The 13,165-nt window shown below is 34.6% G+C and overlaps 1 protein-coding gene across 1 annotated transcript in view; it reads right to left on the bottom strand.

The window, feature by feature from the left end:
* gna11b (guanine nucleotide binding protein (G protein), alpha 11b (Gq class)) overlaps positions 1-13,165 on the bottom strand; it is a 48,322-nt gene that overhangs the window by 8,244 nt on the left and 26,913 nt on the right. The window contains exons 3-4 of the mRNA XM_073849569.1: positions 10,984-11,138; positions 3,955-4,083 (exon numbers count right to left, since the gene is read on the bottom strand). Coding sequence (XP_073705670.1) covers positions 3,955-4,083; positions 10,984-11,138 — 284 coding nt within the window. The remainder of the gene's footprint in view (positions 1-3,954; positions 4,084-10,983; positions 11,139-13,165) is intronic.

Genomic DNA, 13,165 nt, shown 5'->3' with positions numbered 1-13,165 from the left:
TGTATCCCATAATACAATGACATTTCAGTCTCTAGTGTGCTAAATGCACTAAAAGCAATGCTGAAAAAATGGACACATTCGTATACACACATTAAGACATTATAAAGCATATTTAGATTCATTAGAAAAAAGCAAATTAACTATATTTAATGCTGAAATGACTGCTGGGTCGCTTAAACCTACAACACAGTGAGTTCATAGTACTTTTTGTTTACTACCGCATAATGCATAGGCAATATACAGTATAAGAATACAGTATACTGCTTACATCATAGTATGCAGCATCCAATAATTAATCATCTAAACAAATTTGTTATTTCATGCATAGTGTGCAATATATACTGGCTACTATTTAAAAAAAGTCATACTTGATATACACTACCAGTCAAAAGTTTTTGAACAGTAAGATTTTAATGTTTTTAAAAGTCTCTTCTGCTCACCAAGCCTGCATTTATTTGATTCAAAGTATAGTACAATTTTGAAATATTTCAGTATTTAGAATATGTTTTCTATTTGAATATATTTTAAAAAGCAATTTATTCATTTGATCCAAAATACATTTTCAGCTTCATAACTTCAGTGTCACATGATACTTCAGAAAACATTCTAATATGCTGGTTCAAGAAACATTGTTTATTATTGTTATTAATATCTAAAACAGTTGAGTAGATTTTTCAGGATTATTTGATGAATAGAAAGATCCAAAGATCAGCATTTATCTGATATAAATGCTTTTGTAACATTATACACTATACTGTTCAAACACTTGTAATCAGTATTTCTTTTTAGAAAGAAATTATAGAAATTAATTCAATTGATCAAAAGTGATGATAAAGACAAAGGATCTCTATTTCAGATAAATGCTGTTCTTCTGAACTTTCTATTCTATTTCAACATTAATAATAAAAAATGTTTTTTGAGCAGCAAATCAGAATATTAGAATGATTTCTGAAGGATTATGCTGCTAAAAATTCAGCTTTGAAATCACAGGAATAAATGATATTTTAAAATATATTCAAACAGAAAGCAGTTGTTTTAAATAGTAAAAACATTTCACTGTTTTTGCTGTACTTTGGATCAAATAAATGCAGGCTTGGTGAGCAGAAGAGATTATTTTAAAAAAAAAAACATTAAAAGTATTACTGTTCAAAATCTTTTGACTGGTAGTTGAATGTTAAACTCAGCCAGTTTAAAGTAAAACATTAAAATATTTTAATGCAATCCAATAAAACTAAAAAAATGCAGTGCAATTTTGTGTAGAAATGTTTTGTCGTCAACATTTGTTAGTCCAATCACATAACGAGTCCATAAAGATAAAAAAAATCTTGGAAATCTGCAACCTAAACAAAATATAAATAGTGCAACAATATAATATAGTAATATATTCATACTGTTTTTCCATTTTACATGCCATTAAAAAAATAGTAGGCAAAATACAGTACATGCATACACAATATTTAATACTAAACTAAGACTGCTTTCTAATACTAAAGCAGTAATCTAAACAAAATCTGTGCAGCATATATTTGCTGAAGTTGCCTCTGTATGACCTCTGTATGTTGCATGTTAAATCCAGCAAGTCCAGGAATCACTTTGTACGAATAAAAATATTTTAAATGCAATTCAATAAAATGCAATAGTTTTTATGTGAACATCTGTCAGTCCAACCACATGATATGTCAATAAATGTCACAATATGCATATTGCATTAATAGTAAAAGTAGTGTTTTAGCATGTTATTCTGAACATACTCGCAGTCCTAGATTTCAGAAACGTGCATAAATGTGTGCAGGCAGAACTGGCGCTGTTTATCCAGCACTGATTTCGGCCTTTATACGGCGCCCCCTAGTGGAGCAGAGCCCCAGTCCTGAGCCAGCAGTTCACAGAGCGGCCTTTGATAAATGAAGCCCTCTAGGATTGGCTGCCCAAAATAAAGCTCCTTCAGATAGAAGCGTCCTCATTTCCTTCAGCCAGGGGCTTGGTGACCTACTTCTGAACATACACACGCTCTTTAATGTAGGACGAGTATCCACATTCACTCCGCACTTAGCGAACTTTGGCAGGAGGACAGACGGTGAGAGAGCTAGAGAGAGACGTAAAACGATAGAGCTCGATGCAAGGTGCGTGAGGGTTTAAGACAGTTTTACAGAGATTAACAACCACAGAGCTGATGGTAATCATTCATGGAGTCAATATGGCAGAGAGCGCAAAAATAATCTCTCGTGTGTTTTTATTAATTTTCATATCACGCACATGGGAATGATTAGCATCTCTTGACAAGCATGTTTTAAATGTGCAGTCAGACTGGATAAGATAAAATGAAATGTTCATAAACGTGTGCAACTATACAAATTTCAACAATTAGGCCTAGGTTACAGTAATGAAAATGCACAACTTTATTAAAAGTTTATGCACAATTAAAAAAAAAATATTTTTTTTTTGAGGACAAATGTTGACATCCCTGCTGAAAAAAACAGCTAAAACCAGCCTAGGCTGGTTTAGGTTGGAAATAGCTGGTTTTAGCTGGTCTCCCAGCCTGGCCAGGTTGGGATAGTGGCCAAATCCCCTCTAAAACCATTTTTTTTCACCAGGGATGCCCCTTTCAGAATCTGCAAAAAGTGAATTATTTTACCAAAATAAGAGGGATCATACAAAATGTATGTTATTGTTTATTTAGTACTGACCTGAATAAGATATTTCACGTAAAAGATGTTTAAATATAGACCACAAGAAGAAAATCATTTATAAAAATGACCCTGTTCAAAAGTTTACATACACTTGATTCGTAATACTATTGATACCTGAATGATGCACAGCTGTGTGTTTTTTTTGTGATAGTTGTTCATTAGTCCCTTGTTTGTCCTGAACAGTTAAACTGCCTGCTGTTCTTCAGAAAAATCCTTCAGGTCCCACAAATTATTTGGTTTTACAGCATTTTTGTGTATTTGAACCCTTTCCAACAATGACTGTATGATTTTGAGATCCATCTTGTCACACTGAGGACAACTGAGAGACTCACATGCAACTATTACAGAAGGTTCAAACACTCACTGATGCTCCAGAAGGAAAAACCATGCATTAAGAGCTGGGAGTGAAAACTTTTGAACAGAATGGAGAAGTGTACATTTTTCTTATTTTACCTAAATATAATATTTTTTCATTTAGTACTGCCCTTCAGAGACTACAGAAGATAGGTACATGTTTCCCAGAAGACAAAATAAATTCAATTTATCCTGATCTTCAAATTCAAAAAATGTCCACCCTCAGCTCTTAATGCATGGAATTTTCCTTCTGAAGCATCAGTGAGTGTTTGAACCTTCTGTCATAGTTGCATATGAGTCCCGTAGTTTTCCTTAGAGTGAAATGATGGATCTGAAGGATTTTTATAAAGAACAGCAGGCAGTTTAACTGTTCAGCACAAACAAGGGACTCATGAACAACTATCAATAAAAAGCTGTGAATCATTCAGGTAACAACACAGTGTTAATAATCACGTGTATGTAAACTTTTGAACAGGGTCATTTTTATAATTAAACTATGTGAAATATCTTATTCAGGTCAGTACTAAATAGAAAATAACATGCATTTTGCATGATCCCTCTTATTTTGGTAAAAGAATGAACACTTTACAGATTCTGCAAGGTGTATGTAAACTTTTGACCTCAGCTGTATTTAATTTGTGCTTCAGCCCATGACAGCACTTGGGTTGAAGGTTTTAATGGCTCAATAAAGACAAAACTAAAAAAAAAAAAAAGTATCAACAGAAGTGCAACAAAGACAACTTTGATGTGGGTGTCACTGCATCTTTGTAGGTCACACTAGAAAGTCGTCTTCAGCTCGGGAAAATATTAATAACTCTCCTCCATGGATGTATTCTCAATGCTAACCTACATTTAGCGCTAAGTTCCTAAATTTCAAACGAAAGCTGATGAATAATTGCTCCGTGTCCTCTACCTGAAAATGATGCTCTGAAGGTCGAACGGGTATTCGATGATCCCTGTGGTCGGGATTCGAACCCTCAGGACATCCTGCTGGGTGGGAAGGTAGGAGGGCTCGGCGATACGATCCAGGTCAGATAGATAGCTACGGAAAGAGAAGGAGAGAAAAAGATAAAAACATCATTAACCCCTTTGTATAACACGTGGGTGGTTTGGTAAAGGATGTTTCCAGCAGAATCCTCGAGAGTCAGACGACATCCTCCATCAGCAGATCTCAGAGGATGCTCATTATGTTGTCTTGTGAGACAACCTGAAAAAACACAACGGCTAAAAAGGGAAGACAAATGCTTTGTGGGTCTGGTCAAACTAAGGTAGATCTTATTTTCAGAATGTACAATGCATACTGTCTTATATTTCTGAAACAAACAAAAAAACAGTATGAAACAGTATAGTATGAGTGAAATAGTTTGTGGTATATGATGATAAATCCCTTGACTGACTTAAAAAATGAGGAATTTTATTCTGCATAAAGAATATTAAGATGTTTTTACAACATTTAAATTTTTTTGTATCTTACACTATTTTAATGCAATTAAACCCTGTAAAATCTTCCAAGAATAAAGAAAATTTAAAAAGAATAAAGAAATTAACGTTAGTTATTAAATAAAACATATATATTTTAACATATTAAAATTATTCCTCAACTGCGTCGGCTGATTTAACATGCATACTGTACATTGCATACTATTTACTAATAGCATGCAAAGCCGTTGTCTGGCTACAACATTGTCACATGACATCCAATTCAGCAAATTTCTTAAAAAAATGGATACTTTAAATTACATGTGTCCATATGCATCCCTTCATTCAATCAATTAAACTACAATGCAATTTGCAAAACTGATAAAATCATCAAAAGTAATCAATAATCATATGCTTTTGTAGAACATCCCATCTGTTTTCATACACTACCAGTCAGAAGTTTTTGAACAGTAAGATTTTAAACTTTTTTAAAGAATTCTAAAATATTTTACTATTTGAAATAACTGTTTTTTATTTGAATATTTTTAAAGGTGCCATAGAATGCATTGATAGAATATTTTAAATTGTTCTCTGATATCTACATAGAAGGTATAAGGCATAGGAAAGGGCAAAAAATCTCCAGAAACGGTTTTACAGGTCCATTTACAATCCTTGGATTTGCCCCTAGAATGAAATGCTCTGTTTTTGCCTTATTTGGAAGCTTCATGAATATTAATGAGCTCTGCTCTGATTGGCTGTTTCACAGAGCAGCTCAACTCTATAGCTGGCACATTGACAAAAATATATATTTAATTAGGAGCTCTAGCGGCTTTTAATATGAGGTTTGTTGAATCTGCCGTTTTGAATCGCCGACATTTTAGTCTCATTACTGTTGCTGCGTCCCAATTCGCCTACTTATACTATGCACTAAAAGTATGTACTCTTTTTGTGAAGAAAAAGTATAGAATAGTAGGCAAGCTTTGGGACATACTACTTCGTCATAACTGCTTCTTTAAGGGACGCTCTGTTGCTTAGTTACCTGAATTCTGTCACTGTTTAAACTGCCTCGTCAATCATCACAGTTAATATTTATATACATTTTGTTTCATTTAATTTCCTACCGTATTAGAGAGAAATGAAGAGGAACTTTCTGTCAAGAGTCTTTCATGCCGAGAACTCTTCTCTTGTGTTTGCAAAATTATGCATTTAAACGTTAATGACCAACCCTATCATTATAAAAGTTCATAATGTTGCTGCACATGAAATATAACGCGGATAACATTAAATAAATGTATTTTTTATCAGGTTGCACATTGATTATTTATCACTCAAACCCCTTTCTCTACCTGTCCGTTGGTCGCGCATATCCGCCATATTTGTAGTTTTTTAACACTTTTTATGCGTGTTTGTAGTTCTAATCGAATCCTTGTTCATCGCGCAATGTGTTGTGGGCAATATTAGCCCACGGTGCGTTCACACTACAGCGTCAAATTTGCGCTCAGTGCCGCTGGCAACGCTACAACGCCACTGCTTTGGGGAGTGTCAAATTTAGAGCAGAGCACGCCTATGGAAAAAACAATGTTTACACCCTGTTTGCGTTTCATTTGTCTTTTTTAACAGTGGTTCGCAAACTAAAGTGTAGCATAATGAAAACATGCAAAGTACATTTACTTTTGCGTGACTTTTTCAATAATATGTGATTTCAGCTCAGTAATCCACCAGTTTCGGAAAACGCGACATAATCTTCCCTTGCCTACTTCTCACAGCGATTGGTTGTCGCCCGGCGTTTTGCGCTCGAGATTTGCATAAAGTTGAGGAATGCCCAACCTTTTGACGCTCTCAGTCGCTCTCAACGCTTTCTCCGCGCCGCTTCCAATCCCAAAATGCACCACGCAACCGTTTATGCTCAACTTCCACACAAATGAATTGAAAACGTTCGCTCCACCCCGCTCGCTACGTGCCAGTGTGAACGCACCGTTAGAGTGTGCATTGATCCGCACTTCGAATTCCGAAGTAGTAGACCATCCGGGAATCTTTGGAATACTTTTTTAAGCATACTACGATTTGGGACATACTAATTCTATTTTCAAATACTATTTAGGACGGATAGTATGCGAATTGGGACGCAGCATGTGATCGCTCTGTGTAACGTTATAATGCAGAGTGCTTCTTACCACACAAGTTCAGCTGATTCTCAGTGAAACTCGGGATCTGTAAATCATTTACCATCATCAGTGCAGTAATTTCTCCATCATTCACCACCAGCGCAGTCATCTCTCTGTTTATGTGGTAAGTGAAATCCTATGTATTGCAATGTAACAGGCTAGCGCTAGCATTGAGCTAACCGTGTCCCTTCTGTGGCTTGCCTTGTTTAACTGATGTGCTGACGTTACTGATGATTGGACGATACAAATGTTGGAGGCGTAACTATTAACGATCCCGGGAAAGTTTCGTAACAGTCGGTGTTTATGTTGGAATTGACCTATTTGTCGGTGGTCTTTTGCAAATTCTAGATTTAAGGAGGAAACGATGGTGTTTGAGACTCATGGTATGTCATGTCCATGTACTGAACTGTTATTATTTAACTATGCCAAGGTAAATTCAGTTTTCCATTCTATGGCACCTTTAAAACGTAATTTATTCCTGTGACTTTAAAGCTGAATTTTCAGCATCATTATTCCTCTTCAGTGTCACATGATCCTTCAGAAAACATTCTAATATGCTGATTCGCTGTTCAAAAAACATTTGTATTATTAGTAGGGATGCGCCGAATCCTGGGCTTTTTGACGGGGTTCGGTTTCGGCCGAACCTTAGATTTATTTTCCACCGAAACCGAACCCTAGACTTGCACTACGACGTCACACGGCCGTTGATTACGTGAAGGTGTTTACATAGGACCCGTTCGAATGTAGTAGGCTGTAAGAATCTGAAAATGGAACTCGTAAGCAAAAAAAGTTTTGTTTGGCAGTACTTTCAACCAAAAGAAGGCGATTCAAGTCGAGCTTTATGTTCAATTTGCAATGCCAATTTGTCTAGTGGTGGCAAGGACCCTAAGCAGTACACAACATATCGCCGATGTTAAAACATTTGCGTCTAAAACATCCAAAAGAATACGAGTTGTGCATGAAGGAATCTACAGACAGCAGCCAAAATGCAGCAACTTCAGGTACGGCAGCTGGACAGTCACAGCTAAAAACGTGTGATTAAGGATGCGAGTAGGATTCGGTATTCGGTTTCGGATTCGGCCGAATCTTAAACAGTGGATTCGGTATTCGGCCGAACCCCAAAAATCTGGATTTGGTGCATCCCTAATTATTAGCAATATTTAAAAACCCTAACGATTAACGATTTTTAAAGAATTCTCTTCTGCTCACCAAGCCTGCATTTATTTAATCCAAAATACAGCAAAAGCAGTAATATCGTGAAATATTTTACTATTTGAAATAACTGTTTTCTATTTGAATATATTTTAAAACATAACTTATTCCTGTGATTTCAAAACTGAATCATTATTCCAGTCTTCAGCATCACATAATCCTTCAGAAATCATTCTAATATGCTGATTTGTTGTTCAAGAAACATTCGTATTATTATTATCAATATTTAAAACAGTTGAGTACATTTTTTCAGGATTCTCTGATGAATAGAAAGATCCAAAGATCAGCATTTGTCTGAAACAAAAAGCTATTTCAGAGAAGAAATGATAGAAATTAGACCTTTTATTTAGCAAGGATGCTTTAAATTGATCAAAAGTGATGACAAAGACATTTATAATGTTAAAAAGATTTCTATTTCAGATAAATGCTGTCCTTCTGAACTTTCTATTATAAAAATAATTATACTCGGTTGTTTTTAACACGATAAATGTTTTTTGAGCAGCAAATCAGAATATTAGAATGATTTCTGAAGGGTCATGTGACTGGAGTAATGAGACTAAAAATTCAGCTTTAATATCACAGGAATAAATTACATTTTAAAATATATTTAATTAGAAAACAGTTATATTTAGTTTAATATTTCAAAATTTTACTGTTCTAATAATAATAATAGAAAATTGTTTCTTGAAGAGCAAATCAGCATATTAGAATGATTTCTGAAGGATCATGTGATGCTGAAGACTGGAGTAATGACGCTGAAAATTCAGCTTTGATCACAGGAATAAATTACATTTTAAAATAAATTCAAATAGAAAACAGTTCAAAATCTAAATAGTAAAAATATTTAAAATATTAACGTTTTTGCTGTACTTTGGATAAAATAAATGCAGGCTTGGTGAGCAGAAGATACTTTTGACTGGTAGTATATGTAGCGCTAGACAAGTATAATTTGAGTGAAATGGTTAAATTGGATAGTTCTTGTAAATGAACCTGTTCAAAAAATGCAAATACCTCTGTGTTTTGTAGCAAAAAAATTCTGCTTGTCACTGCTGTCGATGCAGATTAATTATACATTTATATCAATATTATTATACAAATGGTTATGTTTCTAATTCCATTAGTTGAATTTGTGTAAATCAGTTTAATTTATTGCCATCACCTGGATATTCCTACTGTACTGATGAAACCTGCATTACTCCAACAAACCAGCAGGGGGTGTGATTCACATGATGCCAATGATTGTTGAATCGACTCCAGGCTTCATACATCTGTGTGTATTAATGTGGTGAAATACACACTGCCTTTATATTTTATTGGGCCAGTAAAAGAAATAGGACAAGACTGACTGCCGCCAAACTCTTCAATTAGATCATCAGAGAGACGTGGACATTCAGAAACCCATTCAGAAAAAAAAGCCATGAAACACTAAAACTATCTTTGAGGCATGACTTGATTTATATGTGTTGCACAAGCTGAAAAGATGTGTCATATTTAAACAGGATTTAATAACATCTTAGATATTGGTTAGCATGAAAGTAATACCTTATTCAAAAATTACACTTCATTTACTCGCAGTCCTATCGTTTCATTTCTGTACGACTTTTCTTTTGTGGACCAACTGAGGAGAATTTAAAGAATTGTCATTTACAATGAATAGAAACAAGCTTTCAAGTTCTAAACTGAACACAATGCATCATAAAAGTAGTCTATATGACTCATATGCTGCATTGTAAATCTTCTGAAGTCACACGATAACATTGTCCGAGTTCATTCACTGAAAACTGTTCTTGTTCAGAGTTCATGAGAAATATAATGTGTATATATGTGCTATAATGTGTAATAGCTTCCTTCTAAACTATTTTAAACATGCTCCGATGCTTCTATAATTATATTTCAGCTTCTATTATGCATGACGTCTTATTAATAGTTAGACCAACTGGAATTTATGTACTTTTTTCATTTGCCACACCAAAGTAAAATTATGCATGTGAAGATATCAAAATCTTACGATACGATAATGCTAAAAAAAAAAAGACAAATGAAGACTTAAGGGGATAGCAATGTGCTTTACCTTTTGAATCAGAATCAGTTGATTCACTTTGCAAATGACTTGTTCATTAAGGGGAAGCACAGCAGGCAAAAAAGCTGTTTTTTCATGCACCTGTCAAATTTGAGATTTTGGGCTTTTTGTTTTTTCATAAAGTGTTTTTTCACACTAGTGGAAAGAAAACATCCAAAAGACACTGTTAAGAGTTTCTTTTATAGCACTTTATCCATTTGTCTTTCAATTACAATACATATTTTTAAAGGCCGTTAGTTTTTTCTCCTATGCTGAGCCATAAATCCACTTCAGTAGCACTTACACCAAACTTGACATTTTTATTCCTGTCTATATCCTAAAGGTTTTTCAAATCCCAAAGGATTTGTTCATATATAATTTGCTTGATTATATAATTTTTTTTCCCCCTCAAAAATTGTGAAAATATATTGTTTTTGTCTGTTCTAAGTTCATTTGAATTATGGAGTGACAAAATTCCCTCTGTCAAAACATTTTACTCTAATATGTCAAAATTATTAAATGAGAATTCTGAAACTGACCTCATCCAGTGTTTAGATGTTTGTACTAGAAATGCATGCAAATTAGCACATATTTCATTAAACAATGCTAATTTGCATATTTAAACCTAACATTTTAGAAAACTTAATACAAAAATGTTTGCAATCATCAATGTAATCACTCAACTGGGTAAGTTAGACTCTAAGAGTCAAGTATTAAAGAGTACATTTCAAAGCGGAAAGCCTCAGTTCTCATTAATTGTTTTTGCATGGGGACAAAAATTTCCCTTTAGTGTTCCACGGAAGAAATAAAGTCATACGGTTTGGAATGACGTGAGGATGAGTAAACAATGACAAAATTCCTGATGTCCAAAATGTTTTACAGTGAAATAACATGCACCAATAAATCATTCGCAATATCGCCAGGAACACGTATTAGGAAAGTAAATAGGGTCAGTTTTGAATTCATGTACATTGTGAGCATACACAACTCTGTGTGTGCAAAACTGAAAGAGAATTTGACTGTTTAAACACTCATTTATAAATAATCATACTGTATTCAATACAAAGATGATGACAGATATACTGACTATTTTGTGGAGTCTGACAGCTGGTACTCTCGGCGTCTGTCGTAGGCCTCTTGAATGCCTGGATCTGACCACAGCGTCTTAATGGCACTAACGTAGGGCTGGTCGAATGACGACACCTTCTCAATGTCCACCTCCTTCACCAGCATGGCGTGTGCCTGCAGCCCAGAGCAGATGAACAGTTTAAGACAAAAGCAAAGGAGGAAAACACTGATAATCTACAGCAGGGCAGATGTGCTATAATGTGTAATAGCTTCCATCTAACCTATTTTAAACCTGTTCTGATGCTTCTATTATGCATGACGTCTTATTAATAGATAGACTGGAATATATGTACTTTTTTCATTTGCAACACATAAGTAAAATTATGAATGGTGAAAACTAGGGATGTATTGAAATCTCATGATACGATAATGTTTTTTGTAAGATAAAAAAAAAAAAAAGACAAGACTTGGAAAAAATTAACATCTTGTGCATTTTTAAGTTAATTCTTCTATCTAATGCACTCTGAGTGTTCAAAGTTAAGAGCTCCAACTCATGTTCATAACTAAGAAAACTTAAGTCAGGAAAAAAGTCAGTGAATTGACTTGTACCTGAACTTTAAAGGGGACTCAACCTTTTATTTGTTGTATTCTGTCTCAGTCTAAATTACATTCACACTGGTGTTTTAAGAAGCCAAAACAATTAATATTATAATAATAGAAATAACTAGCCTGGCTAACGCCAACCAAGTCATGACAACGTTATGATCCGTGATCTGGGAACCACATGTTCATTTTCTCGTATTTGAGGCGTGGTTTACGAATGCCCAGAGCTGTTTATTGGGCGCTACGAATATCTATCAAATGCGCCTGTGCGTAGCTTAGGGCTGGGCGATTAATCGAAAAGTAATCGAAATCGACATTCAGAACCTATAATCGATCAAATTTTTCCAGGTCAATTATTTCAATTACTTTCCCTTTAAAAACACTACTGCGTGTGGAGTCACGTAAGAGTAATTTTATTTAGAAGAGATACTGCTTATTTTCTACTTTTAATATTTATTATTATTTTATAATAATAAATTTAAGCAATGTGTGCTTTAATTTCAGTTGTTCAACACTAATGTTCAATAAATAATCATAGATAGTAGTTAGTGTGTGCACCCTTCATTCAAAAATCTCTCACTTGTAATATGTGAGCATATTTACTGTACAAAACTTGTCAGTGAACTATAAAAAAATTATTTAAATATAATTTTATAAATGAATAAAATAATCGTTCATTAATCGTAATCGGGTTAAAATGTTCAATTAATCGAGATTTTTGATTTTAGGCCAAATCGCCCAGCCCTAGCGTAGCTCATAGCCAATCGTTTCAATTATACCGGATGACGTATGTAGAGCGAACGCCAAAAGTTGCTCTTTTTTCAAAATAAGGCTGCACCGAAAGATAACTTCGCGTCTGCTGCCATGCTGGATCCATAGTTATTAACAAACTGCTTCAGTGAGTCGCATAGAAGGCGTCATCGTCCCTCTGCTCCCTCCCCGTTCTGTGATTGGTTCCCTACCTGAGGTGAAAATTTGGTCCATGGTTTCCAGGCTGCCTAGCAGTGTGAATAAAATCGCGCTGCGTGCAAGGCAGCATGGGGAAACCCAGGCTAAGAAATAACAATTGTATAATATTGTTATTCCTATGACAGTAATAGCCATATATTGCATACAATTGCACTGTAAAATAAATAAAAATGAATATTTCATAGTTTTTTTTTTTTTTTTTGCTTTACAATACCGTAGGGAAATTACAATACTTTTTTCCTATGTACACTTGAAAGAGATATTTTGATTTGGACTGCAGTGGCATTAGCCATTTAACCCACTGTCTGCAATTCATACTGCACTTTTAAGCTTTTATTTAGACAGAAAAGGCAGCAGAGGTTTTATTTTTTATTTTAAAACTCCAGCTTCAGTGAAAACAGGCTTACAAAAATGTGTGTCACTACAAATCCAGTGAAATGCTGTACATCTGTCATGAGAATAAAGCGTAATTGGTGGCCATTGCATTTCCAAACGTGCGCTAAACTCATGCAATAAGTACATGCAATAAACAAGTTCACTGCATTCACTGTGAACTGAGCCGTTCTGAGGCTTGGAAAACACCAGATCATGAGTTGATCGTCTGAACAGTCTGAAGTGTGTGTGTGGAT

The sequence above is a fragment of the Garra rufa genome, chromosome 10 (assembly GCF_049309525.1).
Source record: "Garra rufa chromosome 10, GarRuf1.0, whole genome shotgun sequence".
NCBI classification, from domain to species: domain Eukaryota; kingdom Metazoa; phylum Chordata; class Actinopteri; order Cypriniformes; family Cyprinidae; genus Garra; species Garra rufa.
The sequence above is the reverse complement of the archived record's forward strand: the minus strand, read 5'-3'. Positions and strand labels throughout refer to the sequence as shown.